The sequence below is a fragment of the Myxocyprinus asiaticus genome, chromosome 25, assembly GCF_019703515.2.
Source record: "Myxocyprinus asiaticus isolate MX2 ecotype Aquarium Trade chromosome 25, UBuf_Myxa_2, whole genome shotgun sequence".
Taxonomy (NCBI): domain Eukaryota; kingdom Metazoa; phylum Chordata; class Actinopteri; order Cypriniformes; family Catostomidae; genus Myxocyprinus; species Myxocyprinus asiaticus.
In genome coordinates this window covers 1,952,128-1,975,481 of record NC_059368.1, presented here as the reverse complement: position 1 = coordinate 1,975,481, position 23,354 = coordinate 1,952,128, and the positions used below count along the sequence as shown (strand labels likewise).

Here is a 23,354-nt window from a genome sequence, read left to right as displayed (position 1 = left end):
CTATTTGGCCTCAATTCCAAGTGTCATATCTGGAGGAAACGAGGCACCACTCATCACCTGCTCAATACCGTCCCAATGGTGAAGCATGGTGGTGGTAGCATCATGCTGTGGGGGTGTTTTTCAGTGGCAGGGACTGGGGGACTGGTCAGGGCAGCAAAATACAGAGATATCCTTAATGAATACCTGGTCCAGAGTGCTCAGGACCTCAGACTGGGCTGAAGGTTCACATTTCAACAGGACAATGACCCTAAGCACAATTCTGTGAATGTCCTTGAGTGGCCCAGTGAGAGCCCGGACTTGAACCCAATCAAACATCTCTGGAGAGACCTGAAAATGGCTGTCCACTGACGGTCCCCATCCAACCTGACAGAGCTTGAGAGGATCTGCAGAGAAGAATGGCAGAAAATCCCCAAATCCAGGTGTGCAAAGCTTGTTGCATCATACCCAAAAAGACTTGAGGCTGTACCTGCTACCCGGGTCTGAATACATCAGAAAGAGCAGAAGTTCAAACATGGAAACCTGGACACGTCATCTCACTTGTTTCACTAAAAATGTTGCTGTTGTGTCTATATGAACTGTTTCTGACACTATGCGAATTTGGTTGGTGTGTTACAGTAATGAGATAAACTGTTAATTTTAAACAAATTAGTGGAGTAAATATTTTTTTTTGGAGCCTCTACTAAATGTTGACATTGAAAGTCCAAATTAAATTGAATTATTGTTCAAAATACTCGGCTTCTCAGATTTTTGAGCGAGGGTTTTATGTGTTGTGGTAATGAGAAGCAGACGTTAAATGCTCTGCTGATAACACTTTCGCTTCATTCATTAAAAATGTGCAAACTAGGCACACTAAACATACAGCACACTACCTAAATATAGTAGGTAGTATGCCGTTCCGAACAAACCCTCAGGTTCAGTCACCAACTCAGGGAAAGAAACGGTCCCAATGTGGAATTTCACTTAAAAGCTGATTCATTCCTGAGATTGAGGGACGGTAGAGTCCGGACCAGTGATGGTATCATAACGTTTTTTTCATTAATTCGGGAGCGTGGTACTGGTTGATGGAAGGCAGGAGAATCCAATAGATACTGCAGATAGTCCTTAAATGGACAGATGGAGGCCAGACTGAAGTGTTATTAAAGACGAGTGTGCTCTCAATGATGGCAGCACAGAAATGAGTCTGAGCTGGACGGGATATTGAGATATTGCAAATTTGAAGATCTGTTTCCATTTGAGATATTTTGAAAAGATCGCGATCATAAATCTGAATGATGCAACCATATTGATGTTGTGAGCTGGTGGTTTCTTGGCAGAGAATAATGTATAGAATATTCAGTCACATCTTAGAGGTGTTTGTTAAAGTGATCGTTCACTCATAAAATGCAAATTCTTTCATCATTCATTCACCCTCATGTCGCTCCATACCCGAATGGCTTGCTTTCTTCCTAATGCAGAACACAAAGGAAAAACTCAGTCCGTCTTCTCAATAATAGTATCATAAAAGTTTGCATGCAACAGTCTTCTGAAGGCATACGATTGATAGGTTGTAGTGAAAAACAACCAGAATTTTTTTTTTGTGAAAATCTTTTAGCGCTAAAAACATCTCAACACAAGTTCTTGCATTAACACGTGCCACTGTGAACGAGCTTGGCTTATGAATGTGAAACTTTTACTGTGAACATTTTAAGTTTAACATTATTTTTGGGTTGTAAAGTAGTTCTGCTACCCAACCTGAGACCAACAGGACCCACTAGGTTTTAGGCCTAGTTCGGGTCACTTTTCCAAGTACAACTTGGTGATCAGGCTTGTAATTAATGAAAAAATTCATTTTTTGTTGTTATTATTATTATTAATAATATTTTGATAATATAATATATGTTTAATATAATATAGGCTACATTTATTATTTAAAGAACTTTGCCCATGCACTCTCACTCACATGCACAATCGTGTTTTTGCTCTGTTTTAATAGATGTTCCTCTATTTAAACACGTTCTGGACGGACATATTTTTACCGTTCTTTTTGACCGCTGTCTCACACTCAGGACCACTGCAAAAAATTAGTTAAAAACAACTTACATTTTTAAAAATGCATCTTAAAACACATCCTCTTGCAACAGATTTACTTGCTCGGAGAAGAAATTATATCGAGAGTGAACGATTTTAGGTTCAGGCTTAAAACTTGAAGGTTCAGGTCACATGGTCTTGGGCTAGGACTTCAACTTACTGCCTGTGCAGACCTTTATTTGTAAAGCTGAACATGCCATGCGTGGGAGATGTGTGAATTTTGTGAATAAATGATTTTTGAATTCTGTGCACATCTGCAGAGCTTGCGTCAGGGGGGATCAGATTCTGTGCGAATCTCTACCGCTCTGGTTTCACATCTTTCTTGTCCCTTCAGTTGCTGTTAATAAGTAGAATGTAATCTCTAAGATAGTCTAGGCTGTTTTAATGGGGTTTTGAGTGAATGTGTACCTGGCCGCGTACGCCCTCGCTGAACAATACGCCTTGATCCGTTCTTTATGAAGTTATCCGCTGTGAATATGATGATTCTATAATCGTGTTTGATGTCCTGGAGATGCCCTCACTGCGCAGTACTGTAGCTGATGTTACCTTGACCTGAGAAGACTCTGCTCTGAGGATAAGAAAGAGAATATTCTGAGAGCATTACATAAGTTGTGTCCGAAATCGTTCCATATTGCCTATACATTTTACTATGTTGTCCGTAATCATGGTGAGCAATTTATTGCCTATATAGTGCACTCTTTTATACCCTTAATGCATTCATATTTGTAGTGTACGAATGATGTTCACTAAAGGTTTTCTGCGTGCTGGCACATCTCGTGCACCATGCGCTTGAGGCTTGTGCCATCACTACAATACGTACAGACTGTCCATGAGCAGACTTACTTTTCTAGACAAGCGAACAGTCCACGTCAAACGTGTTCAGGTGTGCTCACATGCAAAAGGATATACTTTGAAAGGCTAGAGCTCCCGAATGTGCACGACGTTACGGCATGTGTAAATACAATGTACTGTATACCCTATCCTTAACTGATGCTATATTGCCAAAAAAAGCATCTTGTGTTGGCTACTTTTTTTATACGATCTACTAGTCTTAAACATTTCATATATATTAATATAATCTAGGTGGAGCCATTCTAAAATCAACCTAGTGATTGTAAATGTTTGGTTTTGGTCATGGCATTAGATCAGATTGGCTGTTCTGGAGATTTTCCATTGAGTATTAATGATATCTCTGATCTTCATGCATGTTTATGAACATTAAATGCCACATACCAGCAATAAATGAATGAATAGACGACATGAGTGGATGATGCACAGTATTTCTCTTCATATTGTATGGTTCACATTGGATGCTCTTTCTAATGTACAGTATTAAAGCACACGCTCTCATAGACTCGCAGGCTTTTGTGTCTCCGCGAGCCCTCGACCCACGTGCATGACTCAAGGTTTCTGCCATGTTGCCATGCCAACAAGGCCATTTGGATTTATTTGCCTTGAGAGACACTGAACGAGGGATTGAAGGGGAAAACGGAGGGATGGAAGGATTGGAATTTTAATGGCTTAAAGATGAATGAATGAGTGAGTCAGAGTGAGTGCACTCTGAGAATTTTAATGAATAACATGAATACTGGAGTGAAGAGCTCTTCTTTTCATCTAATCTCACATGTTCTGAAATCTCAAATGTTCTTCTCAGTATCGATTTTCTCATCTGGTCAATTGTCTTTTCATCTCATCTCAAATCGTCTCAGTTCATCTTGTCTCTTCTCGTTTTACAGTAAGTTTTATCTCATCTCTCGTCTAAAATCTTCCCATCTAGTCTCTTCTCATCTCAAATCTTCTCATTATCTTGTCTCTCCTCATTTCAAGTTTTCTCCCCATCTTGTCTCTTTTCATCTCAAATCTTTTCTTTTCATCTCATCTCAAATCTTCTAATCTAAAATCTATTCTTCTCATCTTGTCTCTTCTAATCTCAAATAATCTCTTCTCATTTTCTCTCGTGGCCTCAAATGTTCTCATTTAGTCTCTTCTCATCTCAAATTTTATCTTGTCTCTTCTTGTCTCAAATCTTCTCATTTCATCTCTTCTCATCTCTTCTGGCCTCAGATGTTCTCATTTCTTCTCTTCTCATCTCAGATCTTCTCATTATCTTGTCTTTTCTCATTTCAAGTTTTCTCCCCATCTCTTCTCATCTTTTCTTGTCATCTTTTCTCTTCACGTCTCAAATCTTATCTCAAATCTTCTCTTCCCATCTAGTCTCTTCTCATCTCAAATCTTCTCATTTCATGTTTTCTCCCCATCTCGTCTCTTTTCATCTAAAATCTTCTCTTCTCATCTAGTCTTTTCTCATCTCTTCTGGCCTCAGATGTTCTCATTTCTTCTCATCTCAAATCCTCTCATTATCTTGTCTCTTCTCATTTCAAGTTTTCTCCCCATCTCTTCTCTTTTCTTCTCATCTAGTCTCTTCTCATCTCAAATCTTCTCATTTCATGTTTTCTCCCCATCTCGTCTCTTTTCATCTAAAAAATTGTTTCTCAAATCTTCTAATCTAAAATATATTCTTCTCATTTTGCCTCTTCTCATCTCAAATCATCTCTTCTCATTTTCTCTCATGGCCTCAAATGTTCTCATTTAGTCTCTTCTCATCTCAAATCTTATCTTGTCTCTTCTTGTCTCAAATCTTCTCATTTCATCTCTTCTCATCTCAAATCTTCCCATTTTGTCACTTATCATCTTAACTCTTGTCTTATCTTGTTTCTTCTCATCTCAAATCTTCTCATCCCATATCTTCACTTATCATCTAGTTCCTCGTTTCAAATCTTTTCCCTATCTCGTCTCTTTTAATTTAAAACCTTCACGTTTTGTCTCTTCATCTCAGATCTTCTCTTCTCACCTCTTCTGGCCTCAGATGTTCTCATTTCTTCTCTTCACATCTCAAATCTTCTCTTCTCATCTAGTCTTTTCTCATCTCTTCTGGCCTCAGATGTTCTCATTTCTTCTCATCTCAAATCCTCTCATTATCTTGTCTCTTCTCATTTCAAGTTTTCTCCCCATCTCTTCTCTTTTCATCTAAAATCTTTTCTTCTCATCTCATCTCAAATCTTCTCTTCTCATCTCTTCTGGCCTCAGATGTTCTCATTTCTTCTCTTCTCATCTCAAATCTTCTCATTATCTTGTCTTTTCTCATTTAAATTTTTCTCCCCATCTCGTCTCTTCATCTAAAATCTTTTCTTCTCATCTTTTCTCTTCACGTCTCAAATCTTATCTCAAATCTTCTCTTCCCATCTAGTCTCTTCTCATCTCAAATCTTCTCATTTCATGTTTTCTCCCCATCTCGTCTCTTTTCATCTAAAATCTTTTTTTCTCATCTCATCTCAAATCTTCTAATCTAAAATATATTCTTCTCATCTTGCCTCTTCTCATCTCAAATCATCTCTTCTCATTTTCTCTCATGGCCTCAAATCTTCTCATTTCATCTCTTCTCATCTCAAATGTTCTCATTTCATCTCTTCTCATCTCAAATCTTCCCATTTTGTCACTTATCATCTTAACTCTTCTCTTATCTTGTTTCTTCTCATCTCAAATCTTCTCTTCTCATCTCATCTCAAATCTTCTCATCACATATTTTCACTTATCATCTAGTTTCTTCTTGTTTCAAATCTTTTCCCTATCTCGTCTCTTTTAATTTTAAACCTTCGTTTTGTCTCTTCATCTTAGATCTTCTCTTCTCATCTCAAATCTTCTCATCACATATTTTCACTTATCATCTAGTTTCTTCTTGTTTCAAATCTTTTCCCTATCTCATCTCTTTTAATTTTAAACCTTCGTTTTGTCTCTTCATCTTAGATCTTCTCTTCTCATCTCAAATCTTCTCTTCTCATCTCTTCTGGCCTCAGATGTTCTCATTTCTTCTCTTCACATCTCAAATCTTCTCATTATCTTGTCTTTTCTCATTTCAAGTTTTCTCCCCATCTCATCTCTTTTCATCTAAAATCTATTCTTCTCATCTTGTCTCTTCTCTTCTCATCTCAAATCTTCTCTTCTCATATAGTCTTTTCTCATCTCTTCTGACCTCAGATGTTCTCATTTCTTCTCTTCACATCTCAAATCTTCTCATTTTGTCACTTATCTTGTTTCTTCTCATCTCAAATCTTCTCTTCACATCTCAAATCTTCTCTTCTCATCTCAGATTTTCTCTTTTCATCTCAAATCTTCTCATTATCTTGTCTCTCCTCATTTCAGGTTTTCTCCCCATCTCCTCTCTTTTCATCTAAAACCTTTTCTTCTCATCTTGTCTCTTCACGTCTCAAATCTTCTCATCTCAAATCTTATCTCAAATCTTCTCTTCCCATTTAGTCTCTTCGCATCTCAAATCTTCTCATTATCTTGTCTCTTCTCATTTCATGTTTTCTCCCCATCTCGTCTCTTCTAGAATCTTTTTTTCTCATCTCATCTCAAATCATCTCAAATCATCTCTTCTCATTTTCTCTCGTGGCCTCAAATCTTCTCATTTCATCTCTTCTCATTTCATCTCTTCTCATTTCATCTCTTCTCATCTCAAATCTTCCCATTTTGTCACTTATCATCTTGTTTCTTCTCATCTTAAATCTTCTCGTCTCATCTCAAATCTTCTCTTCTCATCGCTTCTCATCTCAAATCTTCTCTTCTCATCTCAAATCTTCTCATCCCATATCTTCACTTATCATCTAGTTTCTTCTTGTTTCAAATCTTTTCCCTATCTCGTCTCTTTTCATTTAAAACCTTCACGTTTTGTCTCTTTATCTCAGATCTTCTCATCTCAAGACTTCTCATCTCATTTTAACTCGTCTTATCATCTTGTTTATTCTCCTCTCAAATCTTCTCTTCTCAAATCTTCTGTTATCATATCTCCTCTTGTTTCAAATCTTCTAATCTTGTTTTTCATCTAAAATAATCTCAAATCTTCTCATCTAGTGTTTTCTTGCTCTTCTCCTATCCTCTCCTCGTCTCACCTCGTCCCATCTCGCTTCTCTTGTGAAATGAGCAACAGCACAGTGCAGATAGCTGCAGGTTTGCTGTTGAGTCCAATATTGTTTTTAACTTCCTCATCCTTCAATAACAGCCTCTGTGTAAAGCTGCAATACGTTCTGAAAGATTCTGTTGGAAGATGCTATACACAGACAGAAACTTTACCGTGTTTTACTCATCATTAGTTCTTCAGCTCTTTAGGAGTAATAATATCTATCATATTTCCTCATTATCTCACTGTGGCTGGACTGTGATTTTAATTATTAGGGATGGGCACAAGTACTCGAGTAACTCGAAAACGATGATTGAAAATGAAAATGCGTGACGTGACTTTGTTTTCACTGAATTTGAAATTCAGTGACAACTACCTGAAAACTATACACAAACAAGGAGATTGATTACATTGTGATTTTCAGCTGTACCTTGATTGTCAACGGAGACGTCTCATAGCAACCAAACTGATAAATGATGCTGTAATGCTAGCGTTTGTTCTACAAGTTTACGATAATCAAAAGAAACTTCAATCCACCGTGTTTTGAACATCTGTCTCTGCACATGTTTGCTAAAGAGTTTTTATTGTCATATAATGTAGAAACTTTGACTCATTAAAATATGTTATTTAATAAAAGTGGTTTATAATTGACTGTAAATCTCTCTCTGTGCCGATATGTTTGCATGACGTCACACACCTGCATCTCAGCGAAATCAGAGCTGAAGATTTCCGCATGAGTTTCCAAGTTGTAAGTTCAACATAAAGTGCCGTTCCATTGCAGTTTTCCTAGTATGAAGTTTAAAATTCAGAGATAAATGGGAGTGATGTGAATGTGATGTGAATCATCACAGCAACAAACTCCAACAGAGCGCAGCGTGACTTTCTGTCTGGGGCAAAGACAGCACTCTACACTCGAGAAGCGCGCACACACACAAGTACAAGCAATACTTAAAGTACTCCAGTAGACAAAACGACCAAAATGCCCATCCCTACTAATTACCCAACAGGCGTCAATGGCGTGTAAATGTGGATGTTGTCTATAGGTATAAACCAATGGAAGTGGTATTAATCAGTATGTACTAGACTTGTAAAATGCCTACACTAACACAGATGAACTTATAAGGGCTTCATGCAGCTCTCATTAAAATCCTCAGATTGTTTGCCACAGTGTCATAGTGACCTGATGCCATGGCAGGATAAATGTGTGCCACCGGATCTGTTTCTCAGGTGTCGGCCTCCCTTTTACACACAAACACACACACACTAGCAGTTGTGCATTAAATTGGGTTCATATGTGAGTGAATTAATGTGGTTTTTTGTCCAGTTATGCAACCTGTTAGGATAAGATAATGTCCATTGGGTCAATGACGTGGAACTCATTTTTTTCCGGATCTGTTAAGTTATTCAAAGACAAAATTACTTGAATACACCTCTACTATGATGAACATATTTTCAGTTACTGAATACAAAGTTATTTAGATATTTTTCTGAAAAATATTTTGTGCTATAATCGTCTGAAAAAATTAATTATATTAAGTTAAATTAAATTAAATTAAATTAAAGTCTCATTAAAATCTTCAGTTCTTAAAAAAATAAATCTTGGCAAAAGTAGTTTGGAATAAGCAGTTGAACAATTGTGTTTTAAAATATGATTAATATTTGGAATGCTTTTGTCCACTACATTTTTTTTTAAAAAATTCCCAATTTGGAATGCCCAATTCCCAGTGTGCTTTTAAATCCTTGTGGTTGCGTAGTGATTCACCTCAATCCGGGTGGCGGAGGACGAATCCCAGCTGCCTCTGCGTCTGAGACCGTCAATCCGTGCATCTTATCACGTGGCTTGTTGAGCGTGTTGCCACGGAGACGTAGCGCGTGTGGAGGCTTCACGCCATTCACCGCGGCATCCACGCTCAACTCACCACGCGCCCCACCGAGAACAAACCACATTATAGTGACCACAAGGAGGTTACCCCATGTGACTCTACCCTCCCTAGCAACTGGGCCAATTTGGTTGCTTAGGAGACCTGGCTGGGATTCGAACTCGCGAGCTAACGAACTCCATGGGTGGTAGCCAGCGTCTTGTACCACTGAGCTACCCAGGCCCCCCATATATTTTTGTCCACTAAATTAAAGTCATGTGGTGTAACCAACATGCAGGTAGACATTCTGTTGTCATGTGACAAAATAAACAACAGAGAAGACGCCTCATGACTGTGTGTGAAGTTTTTAAATAATATCAGACATTTTGACATTTTTATGAAAAGAGGTCATGTGGTGTAACCCCTGAGAAAACAAAACAATTCATGATATTTGTAAAAAAAAAAAAAAAAATCATTTTTAATTAATGATTAAGTTGTGTGCACTCTCATGTGTTCAAAGTGCAGGGAAAGTATTTTAAAACATTTTAATTGACGGTTGCACCACATGACAATTTTAAAGTCATTAAACCATTTTTATTTATTTATTTATTTATTTATTTATTTATTGAAAATGTTATAAAATGTTTTGCAAATTTGATGAAACCAACATGGACACATGTAAATGTTATATGCATGCATACTTGACACGTGTGTTTTAAACTAGTTTTTAAATGTTTTCTCATTTCAATAGTCTCAGATAACCTTATTTGTCAATGACACAACCATTCTAGTAACTAAGGGGTCATCATTCTACTCTTTATTAGCATTATATTAATTTTCCCTAATGTTCACTTTTAATGTTAGTCAAGTAGTTTCTCATGACCATTTCCTTGACCCTTATTATACTGACTGCTTTTGCTACTGTACCTATAAGACTTCTGTATTTACATGACCTCTGTTATGATTGGCTAACCTCGACGCACCAGCGTAGATAGTTTTGACTGCAGTTAATAGCAGCTGGTGTAGAGTATGTGTTGAGTTTGACTCAGTGTGTGTTTGATGTGTGTTTTTGTGTATTCTGACTTCTGATGTCCTTGGCATGACATATGCTAGCAGTGTATCAGAATGAAACAGATAAACAATCTTCTACTCTGTTTAGATGTACTGTACATCTCTCTCTCCACTGAGCGTCATCACTGCGTCCAGACCGAGCACACCACAGCCATTTTTCACAGAGTGCACTGATGTTTGCTTAAGCGGAGCTTCATTTTTCATCTGTGAGATTTCAGAGCCTGGTACTGGGTGTTATGGTGCCGTCCGGCCGTATCATGAGTGCACGTGTCACATGCGCGTTTGTCTCGTGCATACGCTGCTATAAATGAACTCAACGGCCGCGACAAGACGCTATAACTCATGAAATATTTAAACGTCAAATTCATTACCTGCTACACTGTAATTACAGTGTAATTTTGTGCAGGCCAAGGCACGTGCTGTCACTCTTTGACACATTAGTCATATCTTGGGGTTAATCGATATGAAAACTAAATGCATAATGTTCCTCTGAGAGTCGCAGGAACGCCACATGCCCCGTGGCGGGAAACACAGATCATAATCACGCTACAGAAAACTTCAGCGTGTTATGTAACTGTGTTTGAGTGTGTTGTTTGGTGAAACCCCTCCAGTGGAGATTTCACTCTGTATATTTCAGTGCTCTTCATCTTTGATGTGTTTTTATGCTACTTTGAAAAGACACTTTGTCAAAAACAACGATTGTTACAAATCAGTATTTGTGAATGGCCCTTGGGGGGCCAGAAGATGTGTTCAAATGTGATTTGACATTATATTAATAATAATATTAAATAATATATTATATAAAATACTGTATATATTACAAATTGCTCTTGGTAGCAGTGTTTCCTACAGAATTATAATTTTTTATTTTTTATTTATTTTTTTTTCATTTTTTTTTTGCAATGACAGATGACTACATATACAGATATATAATTATAATTATTATTTATATATAAATAATGAATAAATAATATTATTTGTTTGAAAACTTATATAAAAATGTTAAAGAATAATACAGTTACATTAAAATATAATTAATATTAAAATAAATAATATATAATATTATTTAAATATCAAATAAATAAATGATATTTTAATAAAAAAAACATTATTTACTACAACAACAACTTAACTTAATTACTGTTTGTTTTTTAAAATACACATTTTCATATGAACAACCTGTTAGTAATGAAACTGATTTGATTTCACGAATCTCAAGCACACAAAACATTTCATTTCATTTCTCATAGTAATAATAACTTCAGGACTGTTATGATAACTGATCATTTCAGTGAGTGAAATGTTGATTCAGTAACCGCTGTGATTGATTCAGTGAGTCATTCAGTTAAAATTTCCTCAGACTGATAAAGAAACTGGTTCAAAAGAGTCATTTGCTCATGAATCGGACTATACTGATCGCACTTTGCTTCTGTGTACAATAGAAAGACGTCTTTCCTTGCCGTCTTTTTATCTTATTTCATTCCGTTTACACTGCAAGATCACAACTTGGGTACAGATCATTTACAAAGTCATTTATTTTGCGGCAGAGAGCGATGCAGAAAAGACTGAATCCATTTCATTATGTTGGCGAATAAAAGTGTAACTTCTCATTAGCACTCATAATCTTAAATACAGGCAAAATGCAGTTCTGAGCTTGTTCAATTATTTTCGTTTCATATTCTCATTATTTAGTAGTAGTTTGAGAATTAGTTTTTTCAAGCAACATCGCAGACGCGATATAAAGAAATATAGATAAGTGTGTCTGTGGGTAATGATCTGTGAATTCATGTGATTATGGATGTAACAGTCCAAGGATGGGCAAGGAGGTGGCGGGAACCGGATGAACAGTCAACATAGAGATTAATGGTAAACTTAAAACCAACATAAACAAATGAGCAGTGCGTCTGTGTGCGTCTCTCTCTCTCAAACCGGCGTCTCCAGCCGCCCCTTTATCTTGCTGTCCCGCTGATCAGCTGATTCGGTGCCTTTCGTGCTCCATCATGGCTTGGCCACACCCTCCTCCTTGTCACACTCCTCCCCCGCCCGATACAGACCGGGGCACCACCGGTCTGACTAACCCCCCCCCACCCATCTCTGGGGGGGAGATGCTGCCCTTCTGGCCGTTCTGTCAGCCGATGGCCCACCCCGCCTCCTGTGAACCTGGGGGGAGAGACGAGGGGAGGCGTGGGGAGAGGGAAAGGGCGAACGGAGACACAGAGAGAGAGAGAAGAACTTGCTCGCTGCTCCTGGACACGCTGTCGTCTGGTCCTCAACCGCTCCTCTGCCCTCTGGCGGACGTCAGCTCGCACCTGCCCCGGTGGATGGCAGCGAGTCCTCTGGCCCCTGGCGGACGGAAACGCTCCTCCTCTTCTCGGCAGACAGCCGTGGTTCTTTTGGCTCTCGGCGGCCGGCAGCAACCCCTCCGTCCCGAGGCAGACGGCCGCAGCTGCTCCCCTGGCGGATGGCCATGGCAAGGACTCCGCGACAGCACATCCCTCCTCCCTCCCAGGTTTCGGCACCACTGTAACAGGTAAAGGATGGGCAAGGAGGAGGCGGGAACCAGCTGAACAGTCAATGTAAAGTTTTAATATCAAACTCAACTTAAAACCAACATAAACAAACATGCAGCGCGGCCGCGTGCGTCTCTCTCTCTCGAACCGGCGTCTCCAGCCACCCCTTTATCTCACTCTCCTGCTGATCAGCTGATTCAGCGCCAGCCACCACGGTCCGGCCACGCCCCCCTCCTCGTCACAATGGGTTTATATTATTCAAACAGTATGTACACTGTGTGTGACCTCTGACCTTTGACCTTACAGGATCAGCCGCAGCTGCAGCGTCTTCCGCCAGTCAAAGAGACGTACGGACTGAATCTATTGGCGTACCCTCCCGATGAAGACCTGCTCATATACCACAGGTCAGATAACATTTATTACATCTAATCAAAATTGACCATATTTACTTTCTCACAGTCAACATGAAACAGTAAAAAACCAAAAACTGAAAATTAAATCCAGTGGGCAAATATTGCTCCTTAATGGAAAAGAATAGAATGAACATTACTATAACTACATTATTGCAAACTGACTTTTACGTGCCACGTTCTACATTTTGCTGCAGTTTACTGGTGAAATGAACACCAGAAGTGCTACAACAACTGTTTGTTTTTTTCACATTCACACAAATCACAACTACAGCGGCTGATTATGACTCTTTAAACACTTAATTTTCACACTATTACTCACACACTTATGTTACAATATCGAAACACTTTTACTCTAACGCATCATTTGAAAAACGATACATTTTAACGCTTGTTACAGACTCGCCTACATTTACACACTTATTCTAATGTAATTAGCTTCCGCGGTAGCTCACCTGATAATAGAGTGTTGGACTTAAGACTCCAAAGACCAAGAAGTCACGAAATTACATGGTTACTTCAGAAAACGTGCTTTTCATGTCGCTTTTGCTTTCAGGACATTATTGATTAGGTTTAGGTTAAAGTTTTAGATTAGAGAGGTACATTTTACTCATTAAAAACTCCATCTAACATTCACTTTAAAAACCTCGTCTGATTACGACACCATTTCGCTTGCTTTTGGCGCCCCCCGCTGGACATTTCACTTGGAAACTAAAGCCAAACGTGTAATATGGCATGTAAAAAAGTTGCAGCGCTCACTTAATGTTCATGAGATCAGGCTGGTAATGTTCATTTCTGACATTGTTCACAACCCATTTGGCTTCTGTAATGTGACATATTTGAGTGAAACAGGATATTTAACAAAAAAGAAAATGTAAAACTTATTTTTATCCATCAGGAATTGATTGAATAATAAAGTAATTTCAGAGGTGGAGCAGATTCATTCATTTTGATGAAAGATTACAAATACAGACAAAATACTAATGATGAATCTTTCACAGCTAGGAACATGCATCGAATAATTTTTAATTCCATATTAACCTCAATAAATGTTTTTGGTCTTTATTGCGCCCAATTCATCAGTGCACGTTATTCTAAAGAAAAAAAAATCTTTTGTATACGTAATCTTTCATTAAATGTAACAACTTGCTCCGCCTCTGAAACAACTTCTTATTTCTGCTGATGTCACCAAGTCTGTGTGGGCGGGGAAAAAAAATATTAACTAATAATATCACAGTCCGCCTTACATATTTCCCGCTAAATCTTCTGTTTCAGTATGAAATATGCCACATTAATGAAGTTAAATTGTTGCGAATGCCTATATAGACTGTAGACAGAATCTGTTGCAGGTTTTGGAACATGGTCACAATCTTTTATGCCAAAGAATATTTTTTCAGTGAGATCTCATGTGGAAGCCACACGTAATGCAGCTGGTGAAATGCTCAAAGACTTGAGACGCTCGGCTGTGATTCACACGTGCCTTCTTTTATCGTGCTTACTTTTTTTACCCTTTCAACTGCTTTTATGTCGTTTCATTCTCGCCACTTAAGGTCACGTTTTCATCCTGGACTGCTGTTTGTTTAAAACAGCACGTTGCATTTCATGCCCTTTATTTTTCTATATCTTCAGAGCAAATTCCATCTTCTCAGATGCCCTTGAAGTCCCAAAACTTGAACATTGTGTAATTATTAGCAATACCAAAACCATTTTACTTGAGGCATTTATCTTTATACATTATAATGCATCCCTAATGCCTTATTATACGCCTTATAAACAGTGTAATCATTTCATCAATTTTAGCTATAGTTATAATACATTATACTGCTTACCTATTCATAGACCTGTATAGAGTAAAAAGCATTTAAGCAAATGATTGAAACCTAATGTGTTAATTATACTCTTTTATTACATGGGTCTCTGGAATACTTGATTCTGATTGGTCAGTGGCGCCATCTAGTGGTCTGATATTTCTAAGTAACAACCGCACATCCACATATCAGACCACTCATCTGGGAATTTCAAGTTATCTTTACTATTTCTTGGATCTCTGTGCGATCTCCACAAGTAAGCTTATGAAATAATTTCAACTCAAATCAATGTTTCATGTGCATTTATTTACTTATTTGGCCAGTAGTCTTGTAATAAGCTGGATAGTAAGGAGTCAGACATTAATTAATTACAAAATAAACACCAATAATCCCTCAAAAGCTGAGGAGACGTCGCTTTCAAAACGCTGGATTTAAAAAAACTGTGAAGTGCGAGTCGGATATCTTTTTTCAACTGTAAGTGCTATATAAACATCAAGAAAGTTGCTCTGTGCTTAAATGGTGCTTGTTTAACAAAACCAGAGTAGATTTGCGGTTCTTGTTCTTACGTCATATATTCGGGTCACGGGTCAATACGGGTCAAAGAATTTCCGGAATCTATTCATCCTACTTGCATGCATACCTAAAGAATGTACTGTTTTACCAGCCGAGAAGTGTGTCCTTCATCAAATGCACTACATACTCGGACTGGTGTCTCTCTGTGTGAGCTGCAGATGAGCAGGTTTCTTCAGCATTTCTCTGAAATCTCCGTTTGATTTTGTGTGAAATGACTTTTGTCTCTCTCACGCACACACAAACCGCAGAATAAAGTCTGGTCCACATTGATGCTTATTCTGGCCAAGAACTACTCGCCTACACAGGAATAGACCATCTGACAAACCACATATAGTTTTGTTTTTACATGATATTTAGATGCGGGCCTGATATAAACCTGCTCACACTGACTCCAGGAAACTACACAAAGCCAGCCGTTCAGACTGGAGATACAGTGTGCATGTTTGGTGAATGATCTGACGGTGATTACACTGAGAAGACCCCTGATTCAATGAATTAATGCTCTAATTGTTGCATTATTGGCTTGTGTGTTTACAGATTTGCTCACCTGGGTCAGAACCAGCACAAGGTGGAGAGACGAGAAGACACAAAGAAATCAGAAAACATCCTCAGCCTGTAAGTGTGTCTCAAAGGTCTTCCTTCATGTTAAATAAGGGCTTGTGCCTTTAATCGGAGAGCCTTAAAATAATGTGAGAAGTGAAGAATTTAGGACAGAAATATAATATTTCTAATATACTATACAGTATAATATAAAATAATACACACAAAGAATATTTTAGCCTATTTTTAAGATTTATGCATTTCAATTTCATAACAAAATTCCATCAAATTTAAATGTGTAATGTTTAACTAAATTAAATGGATGAAAATATTTATTTTATTTTATTTGAATAAAGATTACACAATTCAATTTGATAGAATTTTGTTATGAAATTGAAATGCATAAATCTTAAAATAATTTTTTAATGTAATGTAATATAATGTAATATAATATATATACTAAAATATAATATAATATATATAATGTAATGTAATATACAGTGCATCCAGAAAGTATTCACAGCGCTTCACTTTTTCCACATTTTGTTATGTTACAGCCTTATTCTAAAATGGATTAAATTCATTATTTTCCTCAAAATTCTACAAACAATACCCCATAATGACAACATGAAAGAAGTTTGTTTGAAATCTTTGCAAATTTATTAAAAATAAAAAACCAAAAAAATCACATGTACATAAGTATTCACAGCCTTTGCCATGACACTCAAAATTGAGCTCAGGTGCATCCTGTTTCCACTGATCATCCTTGAGATGTTTCTACAACTTGATTGGAGTCCACCTGTGGTAAATTCAGTTGATTGGACATGATTTGGAAAGGCACACACCTGTCTATATAAGGTCCCACAGTTAACAGTGCATGTCAGAGCACAAACCAAGCCATGAAGTCCAAGGAATTGTCTGTAGACCACCGAGACAGGAATGTATTGAGGCACATATCTGGGGAAGGGTACAGAAAAATTTCTGCAGCATTGAAGGTCCCAGTGAGCACAGTGGCCTCCATCATCTGTAAATGGAAGAAGTTTGGAACCACCAGGACTCTTCCTAGAGCTGGCCGCCCGGCCAAACTGAGCGGTCGGGGGAGAAGGGCCTTAGTCAGGGAGGTGACCAAGAACCCGATGGTCACTCTGACAGAGCTCCAGCATTTCTCTGTGGAGAGAGGAGAACCTTCCAGAAGAACAACCATCTCTGCAGCACTCCACCAATCTGGCCTGTATGGTAGAGTGGCCAGACGGAAGCCACTCCTCAGTAAAAGGCACATGACAGCCCGCCTGGAGTTTGCCAAAAGGCACCTGAAGGACTCTCAGACCATGAGAAACAAAGATTGAACTCTTTGGCCTGAATGGCAAGCGTCATGTCTGGAGGAAACCAGGCACCGCTCATCACCTGGCCAATACCATCCCTACAGTGAAGCATGGTGGTGGCAGCATCATGCTGTGGGGATGTTTTTCAGCGGCAGGAACTGGGAGACTAGTCAGGATCGAGGGAAAGATGAATGCAGCAATGTACAGAGACATCCTTGATGAAAACCTGCTCCAGAGCACTCTGGACCTCAGACTGGGGTGAAGGTTCATCTTCCAACAGGACAACGACCCTAAGCACACAGCCAAGATAACAAAGGAGTGGCTACGGGACAACTCTGTGAATGTCCTTGAGTGGCCCAGCCAGAGCCCAGACTTGAACCCGATTGAACATCTCTGGAGAGATCTGAAAATGGCTGTGCACCGACGCTCCCCATCCAACCTGATGGAGCTTGAGAGGTCCTGCAAAGAAGAATGGGAGAAACTGCCCAAAAATAGGTGTGCCAAGCTTGTAGCATCATACTCAAAAAGACTTGAGGCTGTAATTGGTGCCAAAGGTGCTTCAACAAAGTATTGAGCAAAGGATGTGAATACTTATGTACATGCGATTTTTTTTTTTTTTTTTTAGTTTTTTATTTTTAATTAATTTGCAAAGATTTCAAACAAACTTCTTTCACGTTGTCATTATGGGGTATTGTTCGTAGAATTTTGAGGAAAATAATGAATTTAATCCATTTTGGAATAAGGCTGTAACATAACAAAATGTGGAAAAAGTGAAGCGCTGTGAATACTTTCCGGATGCACTGTATATACTATAATATAATATAATATATATAATGTAATGTAATATAATATAATATATATAATATAACGTAATGTAATATATATAATATAATATAATATGTATATATTGTTTGAGTTCCAAGAAAGAGTTGACCGAAAAGAGGGACATATTTTAAATATTTGGAAATGTTTTATTCTTTAAAAATTGTAATTCTTTAAAAAATGCATTGTTAAAGCCATAGACGGAATAATATAGCGCTATCTTAGTATATGCTTCCATGTGAAATATGAACAAATGAGTTCTCTTAAGTTGTATGTCTATTGTAATTGATATGAACAGAACAGATAATTAAATCATTAATTGCAATTGTGTGTATGACAGTTCATTGTCAGCCACTTTTCGTAATCGTTACAGTTGTATGTATGTATATGTATTTGAAATCCTAAGTAACCATGTGGTTATAGGTGTGTGTGTAATGTACACAGTGGTGTGTTTTTGCCTGTTTGTATGAACACGTGCTGAACACGCATCAGGTGTGGGGATTGTTTCTTGTGGTTATGTAACATAATTTTTCATGCTAGATTGACATTAGTGTTGGGAAAGTGCCTCTGCTTAGTTTCCTCTTTATTTGATATTTATGATATTCTCTGTATGTATGTTGTGTTTACATCAACAGCTTAATTCTCCCAGATGGCAGGAGGAGTTTGGCAGTGAGCTTGCTTATAATTAGCACGTTTGGACAGCGGCCTGTCTGACAAGTGTTGTGTTGCATCTGTTCAGAAAAGGTCACAATGATACTGGGCATGTGAGAGTGTGCACAAATCTAATGCACTGTGTCTTCTTAGTATGGTGTTCGCAAAAACACACAATCCCATAATACAGGGCTAGTCAACTGGTGGCCCGCGGGCCAAATGCGGCCCGCCAATCATCTTAGTCTGGCCCTCCGACTGATTTTTGATCAAATTGCCTCGCCATCTAAAATACAAGAGTGCTCTCTGCGCAGAACTCAGCATTTATATGCATGAGCCTCAGCAATCAGCGGTGAGTTTAACCAGAGATTCTTTTATTTATGGAGATTACAACCTCTGCGGTTCCATCATAGGAGAGAGCGTAATGGGCAACTAGCATGTTACGACAGTAAGTCACCGTTTGCGGATACCATTATAATGAATGGGGAGCACCAAAAAGTGACACCTACCTGTCGCAAAATCCTCCGTGAATTCTCTTATAAAAAAAATACATTTATGGTAGTATACTCCACACAGTTCATTCCAAAAGCATTGTTTAATGTAAAACATGTTGAAGATTAGTGGAAAGGTGGTCAGTTCATTAAGTGATGAGCTGTTTCCTCACAAAAGCAGTTTATTCAGCTTACTGAAGCATCTCCTCCATAGACATCCATTCAAAAAGAACGGCTTCTTGTCTCCTCACCAGTGTACCACCCTAGAATATCTATGGGAGCGCCACGTTATGCTATTTTAAGCTAGGCTCTTAGGCTCCCCTTTAAAATGGCTCTGGTTTAACAACGCTCAATGGCACATGCAACAGCATTCAGCCGCCATCAGTTGTACAGACCGGAGCGTGTGTTTAAGCTTTTCTGGTGATAGTTTAGTTACACTGCTTTGCTAAACGTGGATCACACCGTTTAGGTCAGCATAGTTAGATCACGTCATTTTCAATCAAATGTATTTATATAAATTGCTCGCTTGTTTGGAGTGCGGTCAAATCTACAGATGTAAAATATCTCTGCAGTTGTTCTAGAAATGTAGTCAGCTCATTTGCACATCTTATGCGACAAAACATTTACATTTATTCATTTGGCAGATGCTTTTACCCAAAGCGACTTACAAAAGAGGAAAACATAAGTGAATCATCTTAAGGAGACAGTGGTATGAAAAGTGCTGCATTACAAAGTTTCACGAGCATCAGAATACTATTCAAAACAGGTTAAAGTGCAACAATTTTGTATTTTTTTTAGTGACTGGTTAAGTGCTCATGGAAAAGATGTGTTTTTAGTTGTTTTTTGAAGACAGAGAGTGAGTCCGCTTCACGGATGGAGTTGGGAAGGTCATTCCACCAACTTGGTACGATGAAGCTGAAAGTTCGGGAAAGTGTTTTGGTGCCTCTTTGTGTTGGTACAACAAGGCGACGTTCCTTAGCCGACTGCAGGCTTCTAGTGGGTGCGTAGCTCTGCAGAAATGATTTTAGGTATGCTGGAGCAGACACAGCGACTGTTCTGTATGCCAGCATCAGAGCCATTTTTTTTATACGTGCATCAACCGGCAGCCAGTGGAGAGAGATAAGGAGTGGTGTAACATGCGCTCTCTTTGGTTCATTAAAGACCAGACATGCTGCTGCATTCTGGATCATTTGCAGGGGTCTAATTGCACATGCAGGGAGGCCTGCAATGAGAGCGTTACAGTAATCCAGTCTAGATATGACAAGTGACTGGACAAGCAATTGTGTGGCATGTTCAGAGAGGAAGGGTCTTCCTGATATTGTAGAGTGTAAATCTACATGATCGTGCTGTCTTTGAGATGTGGCCTGTGAAATTGAGTTTGTTATTAATGGTTACCCCTATATTTCTGACCGTTTTGGAAGGCGTTACTGTAGTTGCACCCGGCTGCACGGTGATGTTATGTTCAACAGCAGGGCTGGCTGGAAAGACAAGGAGTTCGGTCTTGGCTGGGTTAAGTTGCAGGTGGTGTTCCTTCATCCAGGCCGAGATGTCTGCAAAAAGGCAGAGATTCGAGCAGTCACTGTGGTGTCGTTGGGCTGGAAAGACAAGTAGAGCTGTGTGGCATCAGCGTAGCAGTGGTAAGAGAAACCATGTGCTTGAATGATGGGTCCCAGTGATGTTGTGTATGTAGAGAAGAGAAGTGGCCCAAGCACTGAATCCTGAGGTACCCCAGTAAGTAGCTGGTGTGGCTTGGACTCCTCACCTCTCCAGGCTACCTTGAAGGACCTACCTGAGAGATAGGAATTAAACCAGTCAAGCACAGTTCCTGTGATGCCCAGCGAGGAGAGGGTAGAGAGTAAGATCTGATGGTTGACTGTGTCAAAAGCTGCAGAAAGGTCCAGCAGAATCAGGACGGATGATCTGGATTTAGCTTTCGCCTGTCTCAGCGACTCAGTGACAGACAGCAGGGCAGTCTCGGTGGAGTGTCCACTTTTGAAGCCTGACTGATTGTCATCCAGCAGCTTGTTCTGTGAGAGACTGGTTGAGATTTGATTGAAAACTGCCGTTTCGAATGTTTTTGCCATGAATGGGATGAGAGAGACTGGTCTGTAGTGTTCTATTTGTGTGGGGTTAAGTGCGGGTTTCTTCAGCAGCGGGGTTACTCGAGCCTGCTTAAATGTAGTGAAAAAGTGCTTGTAAGTAGAGATGTGTTAATTATGTGTGTGAGTACAGGTAGGATGGACGGAGAGATGGCCTGGAGAAGGTGAGAAGGAATGGGGTCAAGGGAACAGGTGGTGGGGTGGTTGGAGAGGAGGAGTTTAGAGACCTCAGTGTCAGTCAGAGGAGAGAACATAGAGATAGAAGAGTTGCATACAGGGGACAGGTGTTTGACAGGGAGTGGTGCTGAGAATGTATTGCTGATGGTTGTAACCTTATTAGGAAAAAATGTGGCGAAGACATCTGCTGTCATTGATGTGTCAGGCGGTGGAGGGGGAGGGCAGAGAAGTGTGTTGAATGTTCTAAACAAGCTACAAAAGAGAAATCGATCAAAGAAAATGTGCTGAAAAGTTTGCTTTTATTCACTATTCTTATCTGTTCAAGGTCTGTAGGGCTCGTAAAAAAGTGATAACGTGAAACTGAATCTGGAAATATCCTGATTATATTTGGTTCTATATACAGCTGTGAGTCAGTCCTCTCAATCACGAACTGCATCAACTCAGTTTGCTCTTCTTTTGCCAATGATTATCTGCACAAATATCTGACTCCTGCACTGGCTATTGTGTGCAAATTCAAAATATTTTTCCTCACTGAATAGGATGATAATTTATAGAGAAAATAGAAGAATATACATTTTATCTCTTTCTTTTTTTCCCAAAAAATAAAATTTAATTTAAATGCATTCTTCAGTAAACATGACGTTTCTGTCTGACCATTGTTTTCATATGTGGGTTGATATAGTAAGAGGGCTTCTCCTCAGTTTGAATGATTTGTAAACAGTATCCCTAACATGTTAAAGTGATTGTTTTGTTTTTATTTTAATTTTTTTATATTAAGTTAATCAAAAACGATTTGTTAGTTAAGAGTATAAGTCATGTTTGTTCTTCAGATCTCATGAAGGAATTTATGGCCAGACCTTAAACAATTATAATTCAATATACGGCATACCCTGTGACTATTTTAATATGAATAAATGCACAGTATTAAGGGTGTTTTAAGTAACATGTTACTTGTGATTAAAGTACTAGCTAAAATGAATACGTAAAAACTTTATTTGGGGTAAAATTATTTGGTGTGATTGAAATGATGCCACATCTGTGGGACAGTCTTCATTTTTGATAAATTGACAGAAATCATTTTCACACAATATAAAAAGAAATGTGTTTATTTCACTCTTTGTTTAGATGGGCATTGTTTTAAACATGTAATAATTTTTATTTTTATAATGGATTTTCATAGTTTAGTATTGAAAGTCGGGGTCTAGGACGAGGTTAAAACAGTCGAATCTAGACATTAAAGACATTTGAAAAGTACCAAAAATAAACGATGAAGGCCTGGTGAAATTTTAATGAGACCTTCATAGTGGAAATCTGTGCATTTGAATAAAAATCAACCCCTGGGACAAGAAAGTGCCTGTATGTAATGCATTGCAAGCTTTATAAAACACTTTTATTCAAGACATTTTTAAAACAAGTAATCATGTAGTAACCATGTTTTTTGCCGAAAACCACAGTTTTACTATAGTCATTTTGTAGACTGTATTAACCATGTTTTTGGTGGGTTTTTGTACAGTATACTGTAATTTTAAATTAACCATGATTAATCTTGTGGCTACTATCTTTTTACTCCATATAGTTATTGGGTTAAACCATGGTATTTGTAGTAAAACCATAGTAACCACAAAATTATGAATTTTTGACTATTAATCAATGTTTTTGTTTTCCTGTATTATTTCTATGCTTTAACTACAAATATTGTGGTTTTAAATATGGTTACTGTAGTCAACCATGGTAAAACAAAAATGCAAATGAACGAAAACTATTGCGAGGGAACTTGAAACGTATTGTGAGGGAACGCAAACTATTGCGAGGGAACTTAAAACGTATTGTGAGGGAACGCAAAACGTATTGCAAGGCAATGCAAAACTTATTACGAGAGAACACAAACTATTGTGAGAGAACACAAACTTTTGCAAGGGAACGCAAAATAATATAAAATAAATGCGATTAGTTGTGATTAATTTGATGAATGTCACGGTTCTGTTTTGGTCTGACAAGAC

General features: G+C 38.4%; 1 protein-coding gene across 1 annotated transcript in view; it reads left to right on the top strand.

Moving 5' to 3' along the window:
• fig4a (FIG4 phosphoinositide 5-phosphatase a) overlaps positions 1-23,354 on the top strand; it is a 105,734-nt gene that overhangs the window by 76,589 nt on the left and 5,791 nt on the right. The window contains exons 22-23 of the mRNA XM_051655566.1: positions 12,771-12,868; positions 15,793-15,870. Coding sequence (XP_051511526.1) covers positions 12,771-12,868; positions 15,793-15,870 — 176 coding nt within the window. The remainder of the gene's footprint in view (positions 1-12,770; positions 12,869-15,792; positions 15,871-23,354) is intronic.